Source organism: Molossus molossus, unplaced genomic scaffold (genome assembly GCF_014108415.1).
Source record: "Molossus molossus isolate mMolMol1 unplaced genomic scaffold, mMolMol1.p scaffold_m16_p_17, whole genome shotgun sequence".
Lineage (NCBI taxonomy): Eukaryota > Metazoa > Chordata > Mammalia > Chiroptera > Molossidae > Molossus > Molossus molossus.
In genome coordinates this window covers 65,649,843-65,672,447 of record NW_023425352.1, presented here as the reverse complement: position 1 = coordinate 65,672,447, position 22,605 = coordinate 65,649,843, and the positions used below count along the sequence as shown (strand labels likewise).

Genomic DNA, 22,605 nt, shown 5'->3' with positions numbered 1-22,605 from the left:
ATATAAGTTCTGTGGTCTATTTCCCCCCTCTTCTGAGGTTTGTCAGTCTGTACCCTACTTCTATGTCTCTGGGTCTATTTAGTTCATCAGTTTGTTTTGTTCATTATATTCCACAAATAAGTGAGATCATGTGATATTTGTCTTTCTCTGCTTGGCTTGTTTTGCTTAGGATAATACTCTCCAGGTCCCTCCAGGTCTTCTCAAAAGATAAGAGATCTTTCTTTCTTACAGCTGCATAGTATTCCATTGTGTATATGTATATGTATCACAGCTTTTTTATCCACTCATCTACTGATGGACACTTGGGCTGTTTCCAGATCTTAGTTATTGCAAATAGTGCCGCTATGAACAGAGGGGTACATAATATTCTTTCTGTTTGGTGTTTCAGGCTTCTTAGGGTATATTCCTAGAAGTGGGATCATTGGGTCAAATGGCAGTTCCATTTTTAATTTTTTGAGGTAACACCACAGTGTTTTCCACAGTGGCTGCACCAGTCTGCATTCCCACCAGCAGTGTCCTAGAGTCCCCTTTTCGCCACACCCTCGCCAGCACTTGTTGTTTGATGATTTGTTGATAACGGCCATTCTGACAGGTGTGAGGTGATACCTCATTATTCTTTTTTTTTTTTGGCAAGCAACAGCAAAGTTTATTTGAAAAATAGACAGCCTCCCCACAGAGGGAAGAGAACCTAAGTGGGTTGCCCCAAGGCCCTAGTCTTTCACTCAAAGACTAAGAATTACGGCATCATTGATGATGGAGAGCTGTCAAACTTGATGGGATCATAGAGCCCATTTGGCTCAGAGGACCTCCTAATGAACTAAATAAATTATCTTCTTGGACCTGGTTTCACAGTCCCTAAACTGGGAAGCATTACTATTTTTTGGTATAATTTTAATGTTTGCTTCAGATTAGCGACTTGCATTTTCTCTCCAGAAACAAGACTTTTCTACTGCTCTGACAGTCACTGTGGGGTTTCTTAAAAATATCTGATTTTTGTAGGACCCATTTTCTGTAATTTTTCCTTTATTTGTCACCTTGTACACTTTACTCTTCCAATATTTTCCTTCTTAGAAACTTTTGACAATTTGTGCTCCACTACTATCCATGTCCAATCATAATCTGACTCTATTCCAAGCACTCTCTTAGTTTAACTGGTGATTTTAAAATAAGTTTCTGCTTAACTTGGGATTTTATCATCTTTATGAAGTGTCCAAAAAATGGTAATAATGACTAATTCTAGAACATATGGAAATCTGCTCCTCTGCCTCGAGCAGGGTAGTCATTTCCAGGCAGCTTGTTAGCTCAGGTGCTCTTTTACAGAAAAGCCTTCATTTCCCCTGAGGCTTCTGAGTCACCTTCAGAGGCTTTGGGGATTGTTTAGCCCAAGTGATAATCACATAAGCAACTTAATTCCTCCCTAAATCCTCCCACCAGAGCTGCCTTCATCTGTCTCCGGTGTTCTCAGTTCCCTTTCCTCCTCCGCAGGAAACGGCTCTCATTTTCTTTTCTCACGCTGGTCTTCAACCCAGGCGTCCTTTGGGCTCACCGTTTGGGGGCTCTCCTAGTCAGTATCTCCAAGGACTCAGGAGCGCCCCGAAGACACTTGCCTCTCGGGCCGGCTCGCCCCGGCTCGCTAATCCCCTCAGCGCCCCGCCCCTCCGCAGGCCCCGCCTCCCGTCCCCCGCTGCCCAATCCCCGATTCCGCTTCGCGCGCGACATAATGGCGCCCTCGTGGTCTCGTTACAGACGCCCGCCGTGGAGGCCCCGCCCCACTGCGGTCTTTGCGTCCTTCCGGTTCCGTCGTCGAAGTAGGAGTGAGTCGCGTCCTCCTGGAAAAGGTGGGGTTCCTTGGGGAAACCGACCAGGGGTTGCGCCGGCAGTCAGGAGTGGGGTGGGGGCGTGGGTTCTCGGGCTGTTGTTCTTGGGTGTTGGGGCGCAGGGCCGAGCAGGGGTCTGGCGCGCCGAGCGCAGCACCGGAGCGTACGCACAACGGGCGCGGGTTGTGGACTCGGGCCTGTCGCGCTCCTGACCTCCTGGAAGCCCCGCCCAGGGCGCGCTGCCAGGGGTTTCCATGGTGATGGTAAACAAGCCTCAACTGCCTCAGCTACAACTGCCAAGTCCCCCGCGTTCCACCCTCCTCTAGGTGCTCAGAGGGACGACCGAGGTGCCGGATGTGAAGTAGAGCGGGAGCGAGGACGACTCGGAGCCCGAGGTGAGGGGCGGGACGGGCGGAAGGTCCGAGGCCGCACACCCGGGACCGACCTGGGATAGGGCCCTCTGGGATGTGGGGGTGGCGCGACTGAGATTTGGGGTCGAGAGGCAGGATCTGAGGTCAAGGGCCGCACACCCGGGTACCGACCAGGGCCTAGGCCTCCTGCTGGTGGGAACCAAGGGGCTGAGATTCGGGGTCTTTGTAGGCGGGGGTCTGAGATCAAGGTACCCACTTGGGACTGAGCCCACTAGGGTGGTGGTGGCGGGGGTGGGGGCCTTGAGATTTGGGTTTGTGGGAGGTGGGCCTTATACTCGAGGACTAGAGTCTGGGATGAGGTTTGAGGTCCGGAGAGGCAGGGCCTCGCGCGGACCCCAGGAGGCGCAGAGCCCGAGCACCCCTGGCAGGAGTAGGGTGAGGGCGCCGGGTGACCGTCGGAGAGGGCGCTTATTTAAAAATGAAAGCGGTACTTCCACGTGGCTGGAAGCGCTGGGGAGGTGCCCGAGAGGGGTTGGGACAGACTCCTCCCCCTCCCTCGTTCCCGCCCGTCGGGCTCCACTTTCGGTCTTTGCGGCCTTTCTTCCTCTTTGTGCGGCGTGTGCGTCCCGAGCGCTGTCTGCCAGCCCGGACAGGTATTGTGTCTGCATTTTGGCTGACTCTGGTTCTCATTATCTTTCCCTGGTGGCCATACTTTGTCTGAGCAAGCTTGTTTGATCGGCCGTTTCTTTTTCCTTGCCTTTTACTTCTTTGCATCTTTGAATATATTTGCTGATTCTTGACTGCGCCTGAGAAACTTCTGGACGCTCTCGGCGCTCGCATTGCCCTCTGCCTCCTGTGCCCGGCGTGGTTCACTGAAGGTGGCATCAGTGGCCTGGGTGACGCCGGCCAATTCGCGGGGTCCCCACCCTGGTTTCTTTATAGAAACGGTTGGGCGGTCACAAGCCCAGCAGAGACAGAGACCCCCCCCCTTCCCCGGGCACCTGCGAGAGTGCCGCCCGGCGTCCGGTCGGTCCCGTCTCACGCAGGACGCCCTTCGCAGCAGTTTTCTTTTCTTGAAGGCCCGAGGACAAATGGACATGCTTCCCTCTCCTTTTCACAACTGTTCGCGGCGTGCCCTGGCCTCTTGCCTGTCACTGCAGGCCGAGTGCACAGCGGGAGAGGAGCCCGCGAGCGGCGTGCGCGCTGGGGAGGGCGGTGCGGGGCTTCCTGGAACCGCGCGGGTGGGCCCGGGTGGGGGTGGCGGGCGCAAGCGCCTGGGGGCACGGGCGGCCTTGGCGTGTCCCGAACCGAGTGGAGCTGGGAGAATTTTGAAAGTGCAAATAATCTTTTAATTCAAAACGTTATCGAAACTACCGAACTTAATGTAATTCTATTACTTTTTGTCACGTTTTAAAAAGTTAGTAACTGTTCGTTTCTGAACTCCCAGTAATGAAAATATCTTGGGTCTTCCGATTACGTAAACAAAAAGTTGTGTTAGGATCTATCAGTGAAAATTGGTGCTCTCAGTGGTACTTCCTAGACAAGATTTTTTTCATTTAAAAATAAGTGAATGTTGGGAGAGATTGCTCTATCATTAATGTTAGGCGAGTCCATCCTTTGCTTTGGGAATCTCGTGTTCCTGTATGCATATCTGTAGATTGATTATGTTTGTTATTTACATATTATGGTCTCCTTTTTATTTTATTTTTTGTTACTTTTTTAACTGACTAGTGGCTGGTTTTCACTTGTCTTGTTACAAAGCTCCCATTAAACAAAATATTGAAGTAAACATGTGAATTGACTTAAAGGGAAAAAAAAGATTAATGAAATAGAAGAGTTAGTCCTTGTTTATGGCCAAAACTGAAGGAGAGGTCCCTGGAGGGGCTGCAGAAGGGGGCGGTGGCTTCCACAGAGGTAACTTCCTGCCAACTTCCCTTCAGTCTTTGCTCTGGCACTCTTGTAAAATCACATTAATTGATCTTAACTGTGATGCACAGAGTTAGGTGTTTTACATTTTCTAATCACATGTTCATGATCAGGCTGTAAGGGGTGTATGAGGGCGGGTATTGCTATTTATCCCATTTTACAGGTGAGGAAATGGAAACCAGTAGACAAGAAGTCATTTGCCCAGTGACACAGCTGGGACAGAGTTAGATCTTTCTGACAAGAGACAGCCATCTGCTGCCAGGGCCTCTGCCCCCATCTGGTTATCCTGAACCCAGGATACTTGTGGAAGACAAAAGGCAGGGCAGAGGGAGAACCAAGATCAGCTTAAGACCAGCCTGCCTTATTTTATAGTACATCCCAGACATAAGATTTTTATCCATATTTCAGCTTGTATTTCTAAGGACCTTTAAAATATAACCGCAACACTCTCACACCTAAAGAATAATTTCTTGATCTGAACAAATGTCCAGTGTTCAGATGTACCTAATTGTTTAATAAATATTTTTATACAGTTGGTGGGTTTGAATTGGAATCCAAATAAAGTTGTACCTTATATTTGGTAGATTATCTCTCTCTCTTTTTTAAATCCTCACACGAGGATATATTTTCATTGATTTTAGAGAGGGGGAAGGAGGGAGGGAGAGAGACATCAATGTAAGAGCAAAACATCAATCGGCTGCCTCCTGCATGTCCCCTACCAGGGATTGAACCTGCAACCCAGGCAAAAAAGGGAATCAAACCAGCAACCTTTAGCTCCAACTAAACCAACTAACTGAGCCACACTGTCCAAGGCTGTATCTCTTAAATTATGCTTTAATCCAGAGCAGTGCTGTCCAATAGAAATAAAATGCAAGTCACATGTAATAATTTAGTTTAGCCTAATATATATCCAAAATATCATTTCATCAATTACATTTTAAAATATTTTTCATGCTTTTTTCAAACTAAGCTTTCAAAATCCAGTGTGTGCATTATTTACAGCACATCTCAATTTATACCAGCCAAGTTTCAAGTGTGATGAGTGACTGCCTTATTAGTGATGATCTAGATATAGGTTGTTCTCCATTCTTAAAAGATTATTCTTTGTTAAACAAATCAGGTTGTGTGTCATATAGAGTTCTTCCTCACACTTTGGGTTTTTCTGACTGCATTCCTGTGGTGGTGCTTGAATTTCTGTACTCTGCATTTTCTATAAAATGGTATTTACTTCTGAGAGCTGTTTTGATTCAGTTGAGATATCTTTGTGGATAGAATACTTCATTTGAGGTGCTGTGTACTTCTGCCAGAGGGCACACCTATCTGTCGGTGATGTTAGCAGCTGTCAATGATCGCTCCCTAGACCCACTGTTTTGTTAATATTTCCAAATTAGTTGATATTTTAAGCATTCCTTCCCATTTATTAGCAGGAATAATACTTCTACAGGAAGTAAATTTCTGTATTAATCATTTGATTACTCTTAAGATGTACTCTGTAAAGGGCTGGTTACTTTCTCCTTTTTTTTAGGTTTTTTTAAATTTATTGATTTTAGGGGGGTAGAGAGAGAAAAACATTGATTTATTCTACTTTTTCATGCATTCATTGGTTGATTCTTGTATGTGCCCTGACCAGGGATCAAGCCACAACCTTGGAGTAGTGGGAGGACACTCTAACCAACTGGTATACCCAGCCAGGGCAGAGCAGGTTACATTTTTTAATTTCTTCCTAATGTTGATTATCAATATCCAGCGTAATAAACTGAATCCTTAGCATGTACCAAAGACAGTGTTTCTGGCACCATCATTAATCTGTGGGTTTTAACATATAGCATATGTTTTAATCCACGGTAGGTTTTATTCTTTTTGCTCAAATTATCTTAATTTTTGGCCAGTGGGAGCCCTTCAAATTGGCTCTTGGCTTCCTTGATTTAAGGTATAACAGATACTTAATTAAGCAGATCCACCAGTTTATCAACTGGACCTCTAGTGAGGGGTAATTGGGTTGTTTCTAGTCTTTCTGTTAGAAATAGTGCTGCAGTGAATAGCTTTTGCAGGTGTCTTTCCCTTTTTTGACCATAGGGGTTGAACCATTTAATATTTACACAAACTGTATTTGAGAGTGCCTGTTTATTTACAGCTTAGCCAAGGAAATGTGTTAGCAAACTACTGTATTATTGCCAGTATGATAGGCCTTTTAAATGTCATTTTATTTAAAATTTTAGTTTATCTTATGGGTGAAGTTGAGCATCATCTTTTCATGTTTAAGCCCTTTTTGTGTGTTTGGATTGTCGGACATTTTGTGTCTTTTTAGAAGCTCTTTGTTAATAACACAGGAAATAAATTGCAAATATCATCCCCATTTTATCATTGGTATTTTTGCTTAACTTACAGAGAAATGTATCTATTTTCTTTTTAGTATTTAGAATATTTCTTTCTTTTTTGGCACATGCCCCTAGCGGGAACCGAACCAGGGATTCTGGTCCACAGGCCAACGTTCCAACTGCTGAGCCAAACCGGCCAGGGCTTTAGGATATTTCTTAGCACTTATCAAAAAAACATGATAAATTCTTAGTTAACTCATTTTGCCTTTATTAATATGTCAGTGACAAATTTCAGTTATTATTAACTTTGACATGAACTACAATTACATTTCTGGAATAAACCCAACTTGGTCATGATGTATTGCTTTGTGTATTGCTGGATTTGATTGGTTAATATTTATTTAGGATTTTTTTTTTTCCTTCTGACTTCATGAATGAAATTAGCCTGTGTAACTTGATAAACTAAATCTAAAAGTCTTGGAAATGGAAAATCAGTTCCAGGTTGATTATAGATCAAAATGTGAAAATGCAGATGCAAACAGAGCTTTGTAAGTTAAAAAGAAATGTGGCCTCTGGCTAGGAAAAAGTTTTCTTAAACAGGACCTAGAAAGTGATAATTAAGGGGTGGTAGGAGCCCTGGCCAGGTAGCTCAGTTGGTTATAGTCCCCATATGCCAAGGTTTGGGGTTCCATCCCCAGTCCGGGCACATACAAGAATCAATCAGTGAATGCATAAATAAGTGGAACAACAAATTAATGTTTCTCTCTCTTTCAAATCAATAGATTGAAAAAAAAATTTTTTTTAAGGAGGGGTGTGGGAATGAGAGACAAGAATGAAAAATTCCAAACTCCTTTTAGGTTTTCCTAACAGTATATATAAATTTTTCAAAAATCCTCACCTAATATGAATATTACAAATTCTTATCACGCTCTTATTTCGATGTAGTAGATTTTAATATATTTTGATTAACTTAATATACCCAAAATAATATTTCAACATGTAACCAATGTTTTAAAATTGATTTTACATTGTTTTAACCTTTGTACTTCAGTGTGCATTTTATATGTGGCTAATGGCTATCATATTTTTATTCTTTGTACCTAACTTGTTCTTTTTCCAAAGCAGGTTTTTTTCTAGACTTTAAATGTAGGGGTTTTACCAACATGTGCCTTTAAAATGTCTTTTGGGAACTACACAGTTTATTTTTAATTGATTTTGAGAGGGAAAAATGGAGAGATTGATTTGTTGTTCCACTTATTCATACATTCATTGATTGCTTCTTGTATGTGCTCCCACTGGGAATCAAACCTGCAACCTTGGCATGTGGGGATGATGCTCTAACCAACTGGGCTCCTTGGCCAGGGCCTACAGTTTATCCTAAGCTAGAAAAATTTCCTTCTATGCTCTAGCTGTTCTCTTGCCTCCATTTGTGTCTTTTTTTCCTGGAATTTCTGTTATTCATGTTATTTTTCCTGTTTCATGTTATATCTTATGTCCTCCAACTTTCATATCTTTTCCCTCGTACTGTTTCTATTTTCTTTGTTTAGAGATTTTTTTTTTTAATTGCCCTTGACCAGGAATCGAACCAGCAACCCTCCTGGTGCATGGGATAACATCTAGACAGTTGAGCCACACCAGCCAGGGAAAGATATGTCTTCATTTGGTTTTCTATGCCACTATCCTTTTTTCTTTTTTTTTTTATCCTCATCCGAGGACATTTTTCCATCCCCTGTTCAGGTAGAGTGGGAGGGAGAGGAACAGAGAGAGAGAGAGAGAGAGAAACATCGACGTGAAAGGGACACATCGAGTGGCTGCCACCTGCACTACCAACCAGGGCCAGGGACAAACTGCAACCGATGTATGCGCCCTTAGTGGGAACCGAACCCGGGTCTCTCTGGACCACAGGCCAACGCTCTAATCGCTGAGCCAAACCGCCAAGGGCTCCCTGCTACTATCCTTTCAGTTCATTACTAACTTTTAACTTTGAAGCTCAAGTTTTAGTCCTGGATAGTTTAATTCTGTTATTGAGTATATTAAAGTGCTCATTGTTTTTCTGTTAAAATATTTATGGTTTTCCCCAGCACTTTCTTGTTCTTTGGAAACTGTTGTTCTAAGCTGTTTTCCTACGTGTGGTCTTTTCTCCCCGTGCTGGAAGCCCCTCAAGTACATTGTCATGTTCCTTCCCTCTTCCTGGTTCTGTTCTCCACTCTCCCAGGATAGTGTGCTGTGGTCCCTGAACGTCCAAAACGGAGCACAAGGTGCTACAGCACTCTCCACTACTGTGGCAGCTGCATGGGACCTGACAAGGTGTCAACTCTCCACTGAGTTCCATGAAGCTCTAGGCCCTCTGAAGGGCACTTCCGTGAGGAGGCTTTGGGCATATTGTACTGCAGAGGTCTCTCTGGAGACCATAAATGTTAACCACAGCCCTCCTGAGGCTTTTAGCCCAGCTCCAGAATCTGGCCACCCCAGGGCTGCTTGCTTCAGGAGAGAGGGCTACAGGAAAGTTGAGGGGTGGTGGGTAAATTGGGATATTATCTTCTTAGCAATATCTTGTACTTTCTTTAGCAAAATTACACACACACACACACCCCACCCACCCACCCACACCCATTTCTTAGCTAGGGTAGAGTCATATTTCTTACTATGCAGGAGAGCACTAACAATTAATATGGGTGATGAAATTCCCCCCTCAACTGAGGACAGATTTTATCTTTAGCAAGGGAAGTCAGTGTTCCTTTTTATTGATTTGAGAGGGAGGGAGGGACATCGATGTCAGGGAGAAGCATCCATGGCTAGTCTCCTGTGTACACTCTGACATGTACCTTGACTGGGAATTGAACCTGTGACCTTTCGGTGTGCTGGATGATGCTCCAGCCAACTGAGCCACAGCTGGGCAGCAGTGTTTCCTTTTATGAAGAACACCTAGTATGTATTTTTTTTTCTCTGTTGTAACTTCAGAGCCACCTGCAAAATAAAATCAATAAAGATCAATGATTTTAACCCATGCGCTCCAAGAGGTGTGCCATAAGAATTTTTAAAACATGCAATACCTGACCATATTTAGTCAGAGGCACTGACCTCTTTTCCCTTAGATTGTCAAATAAAAAATGTCAGCAGCCTATACAACAATAGCTGTCCAGTGTGAACGAATCAAAATTATACCTATTTTTAAAATTGTTTGCGTGCCATGAGATGAAAAAGTTTGAAAATCACTGATATAGATCAATGTACAAAATACTTGAACTGTAGCTAGTCGAAATTGATATGGGTTGTAAGTGTAAATACAGGGCTTAAGACTTAGTATGAGCCCTGGCCGGTTTGCTCAGCGGTTAGAGCCTCGGCCTGCAGTCCAGAGAGACCCGGGTTCGGTTCCCGCTAAGGGCATGTACTGTGGTTGCAGTTTGTACCCGGCCCTGGTTGGGTCATACAGGTGGCAGCCACTCGGTGTGTCCCTTTCACGCCCATGTGTCTCTCTCTCTCTCTCCCTCTCTCTCTCCCTCTCCCCCTCCCTCTCCCCCTCCCCCTCCCTCCCTCCCTCCCTCTTTCTCCCTCCCATTCTGTCTGAATAAAAAATGAAAAAATGTCCTCGGGTGAGGATTTAAAAAAAAAGGCTTAGTATGAAAAAAGTAAAATATCTCTAATTTTCTTATATTGATTGTTTAAACAATACATTTAGGTTATATAAAGTTAAAAGTTTTGAAAATTAAAAATATAGAGATCAGTGGTTGCTTGTTCTGTTTAATAAAACTGTATCCCTTATGTTAATTTCAATGCAAGCATCATAGATATAATTTATCTGACATAGCATTATACTATTTTTGCCTTTTAGTTAACACAGCTTTTGAGAAATGAACACTGAGGAAAAACAAATGTTATTACCTAAGTGAGCTAAAGGGCCTAATAGTTAAATAGGAAACAACTTTCCTGTTGCTTACAGATCATGACATACCCCTTTGATGGGTAAAAATGTAGTAATATCAATAAACACTTAAAATATTAATAATGTATTTCATGATCTGTGCATGAGCCCTTTGGAAATTTACATATCCAAGTGTGTCATTGCATTTTTTTAAGAAGTTGGTCTAGACCTGCATCATATTCTCTAGTTCTGACAGCAAGAAATATTTAAAAGCCACTAAATTGGTACTTGATAAAATTCCTGGGTTGGAAGAGACTTTTGAGGTTTCCAATGTAATTTCTAGCAGAGCAGGAAAACATAACAGATAGGGTCTGGGTCCTGCTCATGTACTATACCATGAGATGGAATTGTTTCTTAGAACTAATCTGCTCAAGTGGAAAACACATGAACGGCAGAAAAATGGTATCTAAAATTCTCTCGTGGGTTTAATAAGAACTGAATATAAAGGTTAAAAGCATTTACCACAAAATAAAAATATCCTGGCAAAGAGTTGCATTTTAAAATTAAAATTTTTCCTGGCCAGTGTGGCTCAGTGTTTGAGCGTTGGACCCATGTACGCTGAGAGGTTGCCGGTTTGATTCCTGGTCAGGGCACATGCCCAGGTTGTGGGCTAAATCCCCAATAGGGGGACGTACAGGAAGCAGCCAATCCATGTTTCTCTCTCTCTTTCCCTTCCTCTCTCTCTAAAGTCAATAGAGAAAAATAAATAATTATCAGTCATTTGAACAGACATCAGGGAAAATAAGTAGGGTAATATATAAAATAATAATATGGTCTGACTTCTACTTTGAAACCTTAGCTATTGGGGCGGGCGGGGGGTTGGGAGGGGGTGTGGAATGGAGTTTCACATTCCTACCTCTGCATTGCTTCTGGTCTGTTTAAATGTCACTTCTTCAGAACCCCAATGTAAGTTAGTCGACTCTCACTTTCTAGTTTTTGGTCATTTCACAATTTATTGTCAGACATTTATTTCTTTGTTTTCTGTTTCTCACTTTCCATGGATGGCTAGATTTTGAATCTTATCACCCAGCTTCAATAATTACCAATTATGGATAGTCTTTCTCTACATTCCCCATCTACAGTACTTCACTCAGATAGTTTTGAAGCAGATCCCTGCTATCACACTATTTCATCCACAAATACTTCAAAGTGAATTTATAAAAATTAACTCCTTTATTTTTACTGTTCACTGTTCTGTGAACTTGTAAGTGCACAGTATTTCTGGGTTAATGGATGGCTCTAGTTTGGTTAATTTTATCTTCTGCACATCACTCAAACCTTTTCACATTTTTCAATTTCCACCACAATGTTTCTGTTGCAGGGTACCATCAATTCTTCCTAAAAAGTCCAAATACTGAACCAGACCTTCAGGGCTACGGAGGATCTCACTCTGCTTTCCTTCGTAGCTGAGCTTGTTGCAGGCGTTTTCAAGTGCCTTCTGTCTTAGCATAGTCCCTGGTGTATTCTGTACTTGTTGTTCCTTCACTGGCAGAAACCATTATCATGACTGATCAATTATTAACACTTGCCTTGCTGGTGTCACCAACCAGTTAAGCTAAGAAGACTCATCATGTAAAACGACTTGACTGCAACAAATACATTCAAATAAAATAAGTGAGCAGGGTTTAGATATTTTAATGGGTTCCAGTGGAATGAATTCAGAGAAGAAAATTTAGAAGTCCTTTCTATTATATATTCAGGAGTTCCTATCATATCAAAGTTAATTCTATGTATATCTCAACTCTATTGACTGGTTTTCCAGTTTACTGGAAAACCTCAAATAAAATATGGATATTATAAAACAAAACAAAGTAAGAGGAAATACAAGCCAGTCATAATTTACCAAGTATATACTTTGAAGAGGGCAGTCACAGTACCCCTTCCTGTGGAGATATTCTTTCCACAAATTTTTTCAGAATATTGTTTTACTTATCTAGAATGTGAGTTTTCAGTGTCTTTCTCACCTTCCATGGGATGGCTCGACTTTGAATCCTATCACCCAGCTTCAACAATTACCAATTATGGACAGTTATTCTTTACATCCCCCATCTACTTAGATAGTTTTAGGGCAAATCCCAGCCACCACACCCTTTCAACCACAAATACTTCAAAATGAAGCATTTCTAAACACTCCTTTGTTTTAAAATTAAACTACAATTCTATCATATCTAAAATAAATATAATATTTTGAATCAAGATCCAAATATATCCCATGCATTGTGAATCCTTGATAGATCTCTTAAATTTTTTAAAAATAAATACCTTCTTTGTTTTTTCAGTTGGAGCTAATTTGCTGAAGTGTTGGCTCATTTTCCTTTTTAGAGTTTCCTATAGTCTGACTTTGCAGACCACATCACCAAATAAATACTCGCCTAGTATCTTCCTCCTTCCCTATAAGTCCTGTAATTTGATAGTTATTTCTCGAAAGTAGATTCTTTAGATTTTTAATCAGATGTATGTCAAAATAAAGACCTTTTTAGACTTTTTAAAAAATGACTTGTTATAGTTTGTAATTCCTGATATAATTGTCACTGTCCCATTACTGCAATTGCCTTGTAATTGTTTTCCAGTGCGTTCATTTGAATAGGATTTAAAGATTCATAAAGTGTAATTGCTTGTTAAGTACATAAAGAATTGCATATTTAAAAATTAGTCTTTCAAAAACTATGCAAACTATTTAGGTGAGTCTGCTCAAATCTACAAAAAAGGTGCCGTAGGTACTGTATATCCATTAGCTCCCACTCTAAATTCTTCCTGCCTTCAGAGACGGTTTATTTTTATTATTTCTAATTTTACGGTGTCTCCTTCCACGTAACCTTGCCGCCCTGCCCTCCCCTCTGCTGGTACTCTGGACTTTTCCCCACACTGGCAGCTTTACTGAGAACTCAGAACAGTCTTCCTCGTTGCTTTTCTTTCCTCCTCCTCCCACTTCCTGCCTTGGCCAACCGCGCGGGCCGCGGGGCCGCACCTGCAGGACGCGTTTCCATTGGTGACATCTTGGCGGGCCCGTCGGTGGCACTTCCTCCTTTACACCCCGTGACCCACGTCCGGCTCGCCTCCCTCCCAGTCACGCGGCCTCTGCCTCCGGGACGCAGCCCCGCGCGCCGGCCTTCCGGACTCCGGACCCAGGCCAGTCGTGGTGAGCCGCCGCGAGCGGACGACCCCCGCCCGCCACTCCCCACCCCTGCGGTTGAGGCAGCTCTTTCCTACCTCCGACCCCCCAACTCTTCTCTTTCGCGGCCCCAGGAACTTTACCCCCACCCCCACCCCGCTCCAGGAAGTTCTCCGGCTCGGGAGCTCCGCCCCGGCCGCCGGCTCGCTGCGTGTCCGGGGAACTGTTAGCGGCCTCCCTAGGAAGCCCCCCTTATTCGGGAGCTCCGCCCCCTCCCCCTCCTCCACGAGGCCCGGGCTGCCTGGCGGGAGAAAACTCTTCCGCCACCTCACCAGCCCGAGAACTTCCTCCTGGCATTCCCGTAAGCCCTCGGGCCCGGGGCTCCCCTCCCACCGCCGGGCCCAGGAAGCCTTAGGCCTGTGCCCTCTTACCCCACCCCACCCCCGCGCGTCCCGATCAACAGCTCTCCGCCCGCTCCCCCCCCTTCCGTAGCTCGCCCCCCCTTCCGTAGCTCGCTCCCCCCCTTCCGTAGCTCGCTCCCCCTTCCGTAGCTCGCTCCGCCCCGGAAGCGGCCGTTGACCCCGCCCAGGTTCTGGATGGGTCGCCCTGGGGTCCGGCTTGACTCCCAGTGTGCCGAACGAGGCAGTCCGGGCACCAGGTGGAGGCGGGGCGTGCTCCTGTCCCTTGTTCCGGTGCCCCGTGGGCCCCAGGAGCTCTACGTCCGGGACCGCGGCTACGCTTCCCGCCGAAATCGCTCCGACGCGCCCCTGGCGGCTGGCTGCGCTCCAGCCTCGCGCTAACTTGTGCTCACAACCGGGCGGTTTCAATTTCAGGTTAATAACAGAAGGCGATGCACCTGGAGTTTCCCCAGAGCCCTCTCCGTTTTTAAGCGTCGGGTGGAATTGGGATCCTTGGGCTGTAAACCGCGCTCGCTTGATGAAAATAGAAATCGGCCCTGCTCCCCACAGCGGTAAGTCTTATAGCAAAAAATTGTCAACCATGTGACCCGAGACGACGTCTTCCGCGGGCTGAGATTTAGAAATAGAACTTTGTGAGTAATTAAGACGTACAGGGCAACCTGGATGTTCGTGCTGCCAGCTGCGGGTTAAAATTCTTTTAGAAATGAGGGCAGAAATGCTCTTCGTGTCTCACTGGAACACGACTGTGAAGGAGGAGGGCCGAGTTACTGTCCCTGAACCTTCGAGAAGATGGGAGGTGCGGTTTAAGCCGCCCTGTTTACTGCCAGATAAACCTAATCAGCCCTGGCCCGGGAGGGCGCACCCATTTTATCTTGATTGGAGCTGCTTGAACCCGAATTAAATCCCGTCTAACCAGTAGAGTGATGAGAAGCACATTCGGGAGAGCCTCGCGGGAGTTCAGGCAGCCTGTTAGAAATGCAGAATCTCGGGCCCAGATACAGCGGTTTAAACTGTAACAGTTTGCGTTTACACAGGGGTTTTCTCCCAAATACTGTCTCATGTATAACCACAGGAGGCTAGTAAGATAGGGCAAATGGAGAATATTAAGATAACGTGCTCAGCAAAATTAACTTGACTTTTCCCAGTCCTTTGTTTTACAAAACTAACGTCGTAGCTTGGTGTTCAGACTTACTCCCTGTACTTGAACACGTAATCTAGGCCTTATCACGTGGCTCTGGGCGATAGTAGTAATGATGTTTTTCCTGTTGAAAGCAAATTTCAACATGTCCTCCCCTTATGTTTCCTCGGTTAATTAAAAGGTTGTCAGGTAAAGTTACCGAGTAAAACTGGGAAAGTCTTGAGTTTCTCCACCATGCCACCCAGGAATGTTTGTAAATTACAAAACCCTGTTGAACGTTTTATAGCAAACTTTCTCTGTACTGCATCCCAGTGAGATAGGCTGCCCCTTACCTTCCTGCGGCACCTCCCGCCCCCTTGTATTTAAATTTTCTTAACTAGGATTCGAGTTTTCTGTATAGAAACTTGGGAACTGAGTTGTCTCCTCCTGGGAAGTGGGAGTTTCCTTAATCTTATCCTGCATTACCCCATGGAAAGGTAAATCCCTTCAATGGTCGAGGGCGGACCAGATGTGTACTTGAATTAGGGCAGCCCCTGTCCCTGCTTTCTTGGAGGAAGGAAGGCAACTCCCAGCCCAGCGACCACCTCTGGTTGATCTGGTGAGTGCTTGGGTACTGAGGCAAGGTGGCTATATTGCTTTCTTTTTTTTTTTTTTTAGGACAGTTGGTACCTCCCAGAAGTGTCTCCGACTGTTGGCATCTCCCCTTGTTCTTTAAGGTGAGCTATTTTAAGAAAATAGTTTCTCAATTTATACTTCTATTCAAGCAGAAAAGTCTTAGTAATGTGAAATTAAATTTTTTTCCCTAAGTACTGTAACTCTGCAAAGAATCTAAATGTAGAGGATTCTGAAAGCAAAAGTGAAAGTATCTTAGTTTTTTGTGGGTGTTTAATTGCATAATCAATTCTTATGAAATGCCTGTTCTTTTATGATTCCTGCATGTCTTTCTCAGCCTAACTGGGCTGCCATATTCTAGACTGAAATGTTGACCCTCCCCCACGTGGTCATCAGTTAATCCCTTGCTAATCTTCTGCCTGCTGTGCCAGCGGATGGGGCAACCGAACTGACAGTCTGTCCCTCAGGCTTCCAGTGCAGTTTTAAAGACTTTTTAAACAAATACAGCAAGCATACTATGTGAGTATAGAATCATAAAATTTAGTTTGTAGCAGTGAGCTCTTTTGGAATGGTGGCATATTTGAGCTGAGGCTTTAAGGATTAGTAGGATTTAGCGAGACAGAAGGTTGGGTGGAATATATTCGGAGAGAATTACCACGTGTGTGAAATCCAAGGGAGCAAAAAGCCTGGCACATTTCAGACATAGAAATAAACAGGAGAGTTTTAAATGGTGGGTTTATATAAGCCAGATAGTGTGTTGCGGGACAAAGTTACAAGGCCTTGGAACCCCTTAGCCCTGTGGTTTGTGTTCCAATGTTAGTGGAAAGCCACCGAGGACTTGGAATGGGAGAGTGACATCAAGTCACCTTAACAGAACTTCAGTTGCAAGCAGATTGGGTTTCCGTAAAGGCTAGCCATTATTCTTAGAGAAGTTTAAGAACCAGATCCAAGTGTCCTGGAATGGGCTGTTGGTATAAGGATTAGAAATATGAGGACAGTGCAAAAAGGAAATGACAATTTGATCATTGAGATCACAAAGGAATTATTGAGCTCATTTTTTGCCATGCAATCTGCTGGGACTGAAGATAGAACTATAAGAAGCCTTTATCATAGAAATCAAATCAAGAGTTACTGATAGGGCTTAGGGGTGTGGTTAGAGTGGAGAATGGGATCACCTGAGAGTAATGATGGATTTGAGGCAGAAGGCCTCAACTTTATTATATTGACTATTTAAATTATGATGAGTCAAAATATAATTTGTCCATAATTTGTTTTCCCTGATATTAGTACAGATAAATATTTGATAAATTTATTACCAATGTACTTTTAATTATCTTAATTACCTAATCATGTTTTAACTACTTTTATAAGAAAATTAATTTAGGAATTCTTTTTATATACTTGTCCATATTTTGTTCTACCCCATTCCATCAGGGATGCTTTTGTGATTCATTTGAGCTAAGGCTCTATTTTGTTTTTTCTACTAATATGCCCACATTTCTTGAAAAGGCATTTCTCTCACCATTGATTTTAATGGCTGCATCTATACTTGATGAGAAATGACATTTTCATGAAACATTTAATTTCCATATCCTTACATGTAATGATTTGAGTATTGATCACTAAAAATACATTTTTTGTTCTATCAATATTTTTGTGTCTCATGCATAATTTCTATCTGATGGTTTGATTCCTACTCTTTAGAAGAATGCCCTTCCAGTTGGATTTGACCTTTACTCTGTTTCAGCTTGCTCTCTGGGTGCCAGATGCTACATGTACTTGATGGCAACCTATGAGAAGGGCACGTCTCACTCCTCTTGTCTATGGTGTTTGGTTTTTTTCCCTCCTGGTCCTTCAACAAAACACAGCAGTAAATGTGTATTGTGTAATGTTGATACTTTTTAAAAATTAATTTTAGAGAGGGAAGGGAGAGAGAAAAACATTGATTTGTTGTTGCAGTTATTTATGCATTCATTATTGGTTGATTCTTGTATGTGCCCTGACTGGGGATCAAACCCACAACCTTGACATATTGGTACAATGCTCTAACCAACTGAGCTACCTGGCCAGGGTGATACTTTTATTTATATATGAACCTGAGAAGCTTATTTGATTTCTATATTTGAGGTGCACATAACTAATATTCTGTTGATGGGCTTGTCTGGATATTACTTCACCTTGCTATCTCACATGTGACTCATTTTGACTTGACAATCTAGAAAAAAAATGGTCCTTAGACTCTGGAAGCCATTGCTGTCCTGTGTCCTTGCAGCATTGTTTATAAAAAGAAAACTGATTCTCAGTGTCAAGTAAAATGTTATTCTATATTGTGGTTTAAACTAGTCTGTGTTCATCACTTGTTTTTACTTCTGTAGTGTCAAAAAATGTCATACAGGAGCTCTTACAAATGAACTAACAAATTGCGTCATGACAAATACCTGATATATTAAATATATAACAAGAAAATGCCCTTGTCTGATCTGACTGATAATTAGATTACTTTATGTTCGATGCACCAGGTTACATTATCCTCCTGCCTTTTACTTTAATGATGCAATAATACACCTTATCTGTTTCCTTCTATTCTGGGTTCTCTTTTTCTGAATGTTGCTTCAATTGATTCTGTTGTCTTTCCTTCTAGAACTTATAATAATTGATTGTTAGAATTTATAGAATTTGACATAATGATTGAAGCTTCTAGATCACTACTTTATTTTTCAAATTTTACTATAAATTCAAATTAATTTTTTAAAAGACTGATTTACATGCGCGTGCCCTCCACCCCCATTTGTCCTTTCTTGGATTGGTAACATGTACATTTTTTTTTTTTTTTGAAAGCTCTGGGGTTGAGCCCTGGCCAATTTGGCTCAGCTGTTGAGCGGCAACCTGCGGACCAGAGTCCCAGGTTTAGTTCCCACAAGGGGCACATACCACACACACACACAAAAAAGCCCTGACTGGTTTGGCTCAGCGGTTAGAGCGTCGGCCTGTGGTCCAGAGAGACCCAGGTTCAGTTCTCGCTAAGGGCATGTACCTCGGTTGCAGTTTGTCCCCGGCCCTGGTTGGGTGTGCGGGTGTCAGCCACTCGATGTGTCCCTTTCACGTTGATGTTTCTCTCTCCTCCTCTCTCCCTCCTGCTCTATCTGAACAAAAAATGAAGAAATGTCCTCGAGTGAGGATTAAAAAAAAAAGCTCTGGGATTGAATCTCAACTCAAATGTATTTGGTGTATTTCAACTTCTCTTGTCCTTTGTCTCTGTAAAGGGGAGAAAACTGTATTTATGCATGTTCTTGTTATACATATGAAAGGGAAAATTACATAGTTTTTGCTTTCTTTTCAGCCACAAAAAGCAGCAGCTAAGCTTGTTTGAAGCTTGCCCTGTCAAGTGTCCATGATGCTGGGCCCTGAAGGAGGTGAAGGCTTTGTGGTCAAGCTCCGTGGCCTGCCCTGGTCCTGCTCTATTGAGGATGTGCAGAATTTCCTCTCCGGCTGCATAATTCATGATGGGGCTGCAGGCATTCATTTCATCTACACTAGAGAAGGCAGGCAGAGTGGTGAGGCTTTTGTTGAACTTGAATCAGAAGATGATGTGAAAATGGCCCTTAAAAAAGACAGGGAAAGCATGGGACACCGGTACATTGAGGTGTTCAAGTCCCACAGAACCGAGATGGATTGGGTGTTGAAGCACAGTGGTCCAAACAGTGCTGACACTGCTAATGATGGCTTCGTGCGGCTTCGAGGACTCCCATTTGGATGCACCAAGGAGGAAATTGTTCAGTTCTTCTCAGGGTTGGAAATTGTGCCAAATGGGATCACATTGCCTGTGGACCCCGAGGGCAAGATTACAGGGGAAGCCTTTGTGCAGTTTGCCTCCCAGGAGTTAGCTGAGAAGGCTCTAGGGAAGCACAAGGAGAGAATAGGGCACAGGTATATCGAAGTGTTCAAGAGCAGTCAGGAAGAAGTTAGGACATACTCGGATCCCCCTCTGAAGTTCATGTCCGTACAGCGGCCAGGGCCCTATGATCGCCCAGGCACAGCCAGGAGGTATATTGGCATTGTCAAGCAGGCAGGCTTGGATAGGATGAGGTCTGGTGCTTATAGTGCAGGCTATGGGGGCTATGAGGAGTACAGTGGCCTCAGTGATGGCTATGGTTTTAGCGCAGACCTATTTGGAAGAGACCTCAGTTACTGTCTCTCTGGAGTGTATGACCACAGATATGGAGATGGCGAGTTCACTGTCCAGAGCACCACTGGACACTGTGTCCACATGAGGGGGCTGCCGTATAAAGCCACAGAGAACGACATTTACAACTTCTTCTCTCCTCTCAATCCTGTAAGAGTCCATATTGAGATTGGCCCTGATGGAAGAGTGACGGGCGAAGCTGATGTTGAGTTTGCTACTCATGAAGAAGCTGTGGCAGCCATGTCCAAAGACAGGGCCAACATGCAACATAGATACATAGAACTTTTCTTGAATTCCACCACAGGGGCTAGCAATGGGGCATATAGCAGCCAGATGATGCAAGGCATGGGGGTGTCAGCCCAGTCCACTTACAGTGGCCTTGAGAGCCCATCTGTGAGTGGGTGTTACGGAGCTAGCTACAGTGGCCAGAACAGCATGGCTGGATATGACTAATTTTGTAGAGCATTTGAGTTAATAAATTTTCATAGGCAGCCAACAAGCAGTTATTACTCTAGAAGAAGCTGTGGGGACCCATTCTACACCATGAGTTTGTGAAATCTGGATTAAAAAGTTACCTCTTCAGTGTTTTCTCATGCAAATTTTCTTCTGGCACGTGATATTGAGTAAACTAAAACTGTTTTCAGCTTTTTTCCAATATTTTGGCAGTGTGCTTCAGGAGGTTATGTTATCTGACTTCAAGCAGTAGTTTTAAGTACATCAAATGTGGATCTTTTACACCATATCACCATGAACACATTGGGGAGATGTGATTTTTGGGAAACTCAAGGTGCTAGATCCCTAATTCAAAGAAGAACATTTCTCATGTTTGTTCATTCTAGTTTATTTTCATTTAAAATCTTTTAGGTTAAGTTTAAGCTTTTTAAAAGTTAGTTTTGAAAATTGAGACACATTACTAATACTGTAGGAATTGGTGAGGCCTTGACTTAAAGCTTTCTTTACTGTGATTTCCTTTTGGGTGTATTTTGCTAAGTGAAATTTGTTAAAATTTTTGTTAACTAAACTTTTTTCTTAAAATAAAGACTTTTTCACAATGACTGGCATAGACTATCTACTCACCAAAAAGTAGCAAAACGACGACTGGGTGGTTGAAGAGAATTCATTTAAGTACTGTATTTCAGTGTGAATTTAAAAACAGTTTAGCGCATTCAATCTTACTTTCCTTATCTTTTTATAATTAGGCTAAATTAAAAGTCAGCTTTTAGAACTATTAACTATAATATATGGGTGGCAGAAGTGGTGGCTAGAAACACACCCCAGAAAGCAGGAAAATAGCAGCACACAGTCTCAGCCTCTCGTGCTCTGTACCTTAGCTCTGCTGGCCTCTCACTTTATGCTGGAGTCACATCCATTTCAAGTCATGTTTCAGGTTTTTAAAATATAAAGTGATTAAATATTCTGTTTTTTCATATTTAATGGTTATTTCCATAGGATGCACTCCAGGGTTAGCAATTATGGATTATTGCAGGATACATGCAATCTCAAGCTTTTAGGCCTATCTCCAAAATTGTTAGAAAATTGTCAGCCTAGCAGTGTAAAGTGGCATCCAAATTCCAGGCAGCTCTGCACATAGCATATTACCATCACACTTTAATTGTATTTATTTAGAGAGGAGGGGAACACTGCTTTGTTCCACCCCTCCCCTTCAACCCCACCGCCAAATCCTCACCCAAGGGTATTTTTTTCAGACAGAGTGGGAGGGAGGGGGAGAGAAACATGGATTGGTTGTCTTCTGCACAACCCCAACCAAGGCCAGGGATCAAATTGAAACCCAGGTACATGTCCATGACTAGAATCAAATTTGAGACTCTGGTCCACGGGCTTATGCTGTAACTGCTGAGCCAAACTGGCAGGGCAGTTTGTTACACTTACTTATGCATCATTGATTCTTGTATGTGCCCTGACGATATCGAGCCCGCCACCTTGGCATATGGAGACATTGCTAACCAACTGAGCAACCAGCCAGGGTGCATAGAGTTTATTTTTAAAAGAAAACAAACTTGGCTTGATACCTGCTATTGGTAGTTTTCCCAAGTTTATTTTCTCATTTGTCTTCAATGACCGCATGACAGGTCACATTTCCTAGTTTCACCACTTCAAGGATCATCCTGGTATCTTGATTTCAGAGAATATTTTACAGAGAAAATGTTCTGTTGGTTAAACTTCCAAGAATTTATTAAACATAAGTCTATATAGGTAAACTGGGGCTTCTTAGTTGGGTTTCACAGGCCCACATTCGGTCCTTCCCACTAGTATTTTGCTGACAGGGCCACAGCAGGTACCACATCACAGATGGAACTAGGAAGATCCAGAGAAGACTGGGGAATAGAATTCTAGAGAGGCAGAGACCATGCCCATTCCATGGACCCACCGTGCTCCAAGTTTCAGGCAACAGCCCACCATAGGGAAGCAAAGATCAGGCCTGTGAGGAAGACCCAGAGAAACCTGACAGCACTTGGGAGCATATGAAACCTTTGGCAGACTAGGATGCTGTAAGACCAAGATTGGCTAGGGTAGTAAAGTTTCAAGAAGTATAGTCACCTGTAAACACGCTAAATTGAGGGTCCAGCTACAAAATCCAGTAATGAGATGGGAGTATGGAGGGAATGTGCTAGAAGACCTAGCCCAAGGTAATCCTGAGCTCTGGGCCAACAGCAATGGCCCCTCCCTCTTACCAGGAGAAAGACTATCCAGAAGTCTCTCCTGATGTAGGTGGTTTATAAACTGATTTCTGCCCCCTTAAAGTCTCTTTCCAGAATAGGTTGGTAA

At 43.3% G+C, this 22,605-nt stretch overlaps 1 protein-coding gene across 4 annotated transcripts; it reads left to right on the top strand.

Moving 5' to 3' along the window:
* Positions 1-1,794: 1,794 nt before the first annotated feature.
* On the top strand, positions 1,795-21,054 carry HNRNPF (heterogeneous nuclear ribonucleoprotein F). Of its 4 annotated transcripts, XM_036264907.1 has the most exons (6): positions 1,796-1,838; positions 2,144-2,212; positions 13,329-13,493; positions 14,300-14,436; positions 15,681-15,739; positions 18,976-21,054. In XM_036264907.1, exon 6 carries the CDS (start codon positions 19,027-19,029, stop codon positions 20,269-20,271), a length of 1,245 nt encoding a protein of 414 aa, XP_036120800.1. In that variant the 5' UTR covers positions 1,796-1,838; positions 2,144-2,212; positions 13,329-13,493; positions 14,300-14,436; positions 15,681-15,739; positions 18,976-19,026; the 3' UTR covers positions 20,272-21,054. The 4 variants fall into 4 exon arrangements, with proteins under 4 accessions (XP_036120801.1, XP_036120800.1, XP_036120803.1 ...); XM_036264908.1 differs by lacking the exon at positions 13,329-13,493 and having other exon boundaries at positions 1,795-1,838; XM_036264910.1 differs by lacking the exons at positions 2,144-2,212; positions 13,329-13,493 and having other exon boundaries at positions 1,819-1,838.
* Positions 21,055-22,605: the final 1,551 nt, after the last annotated feature.